This window comes from Austrofundulus limnaeus, unplaced genomic scaffold (assembly GCF_001266775.1).
Source record: "Austrofundulus limnaeus strain Quisiro unplaced genomic scaffold, Austrofundulus_limnaeus-1.0 Scaffold178, whole genome shotgun sequence".
Lineage (NCBI taxonomy): Eukaryota > Metazoa > Chordata > Actinopteri > Cyprinodontiformes > Rivulidae > Austrofundulus > Austrofundulus limnaeus.
Window position 1 is genome coordinate 558,763 of NW_013952580.1, and position 3,417 is coordinate 562,179.

Below are 3,417 nucleotides of genomic sequence, written 5' to 3' on the forward strand. Positions count from 1 at the left end.
CCACTGCTCTACCCATATGCGCAGCAAAAAGACAATTTTTGACCAAATATTACAGATTTGAACAAATACGCAAAAAAACATCAAAATTAGCACAGAAACAGTACTATATAACATTTTAGACACATTCTAGACAGTTTATCAGCTAAAAAAAAAGTTAATTTTGGGGTAAGTTACTCTTTAATGTTTTTTTACTCAGGCTCTTCATATTCAAAGGAGATTATTATATTTTTTACATGTAAAATATGCAGCAAAAATATGCATTATCATATTTTTTTACTAACCAAATACAAACAAAGTTTATCTATTAGAACATTTTGTCTTTGTTGTGTATTCAATTGAATATACTGTAGATTGAAAAGGATTTCCAAGTTATCGCATCCTGTTTTTATTTGTTTTCATCCCAACGTCACTGGAACTGCAGGTCTCCAACGCTCACTTCTGACCTCGCTCCACTTTCTATTTTCACCTCACCTTTCTCGCAGCCATGAAGTCGGACCGGAAGCGTCTCAAGGCGGAGAAGGCTGATCTGGTGAACCAGATGCAGCAGCTTTATGCCACACTGGAGAGCCGGGAGGAGCAGCTCCGCGACTTCATACGCAACTACGAGCAGCACAGAAAAGTATGGCACGTACGCCAGCACCAGCATGCATAAATGCACGCAGAATTTTTTTTAAAAATAAATACACCTTTTCCTTTTGTTTCTATGCTCACTGCACGCACGGTATACAAAATGTCCGTTCGGCAAACCTAGTTCATGAACAATAATCAATGAGGCCTGGCCAACAAAATCAGTGACTTGATACACTGTGGATGAGGATTTTTTCTTGGCATGTGTCTGTGTATTACAAATAACTAAATRTATTTTAAAGATTAGAATTTTGCCAGTCAGGTTGTGTGATGTATCATATCTGCATGCAGCAGGATTAGAAAAGGTTGATACACTGAATAAACAGAGATTTTGGTCGATCCTTAATGTCAGCTTACAAAAAATGAAAAATAGACAGTGGGCTCTACGTGTGAACCTATTCATCAGGATGTGTGTGTCTGCCAGGAGAGCGAGGATGCAGTAAAGGCTCTGGCTAAAGAGAAAGACCTCCTGGAAAGAGAGAAGTGGGACCTGCGACGGCAGACCAAGGAAGCCACCGAGCACACGGGGATGCTCCGCTCCCAGCTTGACCTCAAAGAGAACCGCATCAAGGAGCTGGAGGCAGAACTCGCCATGGTGAGACTGAACAGCAGACAGGAGATGATCTGATACCGAGTCAGGCAGGAGCAGAGGCAGCAGCTTTAAAGACTTTGTCTCAGCTGAGGAAAACAATATGTGTAGAAATTTAAAACAAGGCAGCTTATGTGTTTTAAATGCATAAAAGAATAAAAAGGCTTGAATTACAAAAGGCACAATGGTAAAAAAAATAAAATTAATTCCCCTGATATTTCACTTTACTTTATGTTATCATGAAACTAACTCAGAGACATTGCTAAAAGATATCTAAAAACTGAAATAACCGAACCCAAATTAATTTTTTTTGCCCTTTAAAATGTGACAAAGAAAATACAGCATAAACATTTGATCTTTTTGTGATTTTTACTTAATTATTAGATGTGTCAGATATTTTACGCAAACTCTGCTAACCTTGAGAGGCAGCTCGTTTGTGAGAAAATATAGCTAATAACAAAAATGTAGAAATTCCTTACACCAAGTCTCCTTTCATTAAACAGATTAAAAATTTTTAACTGCTTAGTCCAAACAATCACAGTACATACTGAGGCAGTGAGGAAAAATGTGAGCTTATAAAGAGTGTTTAGCAGTACTGCACTTGTTTCAGATACAGTATATCATTCAAATATAGAAAGCCTTTCAATGTAAAGCCTTTACTCATATCTCCAACCCCCCCAGATGAGTAACTGTCTCAATCAGAGAATGGAGTTCCGAGTGTTTGAACACCTTGTGGACAGGGACTACTCTCCCAAGGTCATGGTGGTAAGACTGGCCCTCCAGTTTGAAAATTTGACCCTCAATTTCCCTTAAAATGTCCCCTATCTGTGACCTAATTGTCAGTTTGCGAAGCCCCCCCGCACGCTATTGACTAATCCTCAGCCTACCCTCACTGATCCTGCTGGTCCTATGGTCCTAATGTTTTTTTTATTCTCTCTCTCTGTTTGATTGATCTGAATGTGTTTTTGATTCAATTTGATGCCGAAACGCTCTCAAAACTAAACGAGCAACAATATCCCAGTGACTAATTGGCCCAAACGTTTTGCGACTGTATTCTGCATGTCAAAGACTGTGGCTGATAATCGTTTGACTGCTGGTGAGGAGACGTGATTGCGCTGAAGCTGATTGCACTGGTGAATTGCAGCCTCTCCGTGTTTGGCATGACAATAAGATGTGCACAATGACAATATTTCAAGCAATTTGAAAACAGCACCAATGTCACGGCTAATCAGAAAGTACAGAACCCACAAAAACAAATAAGGAACATTTTGCCAACACATAATAAACACACCTCCCAAGGCTCTGGTGGCTTATTGTCGCTGCTGAAAGGCTCAAAGCAAATGTATTCATTAAAGTTATAGAAAGCCTTAATTGTTTCTCTGTTTTTACACACCACCAACCTCCAACTTCCACCCCCATGGCAACAAACAGCAATCGCCCCCTCCAAATTGTCTACTTTATACAGTTTTCTTCTTGTTGTTTATGTGTTTATTTACTTTTGTCAGCTTTCTCAGAAATGAGGGTGAGAGATTCCTTAGAACACAAAGGAGAACAAGGAAATCTGCATTTTTCATAAGACAAGTGCAGCGTGAGGAACCAGGAGGCAAACCCACAGAATTCGAGACACAAAACCCAACATGTTTGCACACAGTAAACTGCAAAAAACCGTCCATCTTACCAAGTTTTAAAATCTTATATCCAGCCAAAAAGTCTTTTTGGTCTTGTTTTGAGTCTGATTTACTGAACAAGAACTGATTGTGTAAGAAAATTTTACTTGGTAAGATTCTTGAAATAAGAACCAAGTAAAAATTTTCTTACTCCATTGGCAGAACATTTTGACTTAATTTGGGTCAAATTTTCAGGCTAACAAGACAAATGATTTTACACATTCTGAAAACAAGATTATTATTTTTACACAATCAGTTCTTGTTTGGTAAATCAGTCTCAAAACAAGATCAAAAAGACTTTTTGGCTGATATAAGATTTTAAAGGGCCAATATTATGTGTTTCTCATACTATACCATAATAAAGTATCTATGTCATCTTTAGCTGTTATTAAAATGCTGTTTTTACGTTTAAATAGAAAATAAACTTATCTTTTCATCATTTCCTCTTCTAAATGCCTTGAAAATGGCCTCTGTCTCTTTAAAAACCACCTTCTGCTTCTGTCTTGTCCAGTTTGGTGGTTGGGGTGTGCACGG

General features: G+C 38.2%; 1 protein-coding gene across 2 annotated transcripts in view; it reads left to right on the top strand.

The window, feature by feature from the left end:
* LOC106524179 (kazrin) overlaps window positions 1-3,417 on the top strand; it is a 172,003-nt gene that overhangs the window by 162,633 nt on the left and 5,953 nt on the right. The window contains exons 6-8 of one of the 2 annotated variants that reach the window (XM_014017885.1): window positions 483-619; window positions 1,052-1,222; window positions 1,898-1,981. In XM_014017885.1, coding sequence (XP_013873339.1) covers window positions 483-619; window positions 1,052-1,222; window positions 1,898-1,981 — 392 coding nt within the window. The remainder of the gene's footprint in view (window positions 1-482; window positions 620-1,051; window positions 1,223-1,897; window positions 1,982-3,417) is intronic. The other variant, XM_014017886.1, reaches the window with a different exon arrangement.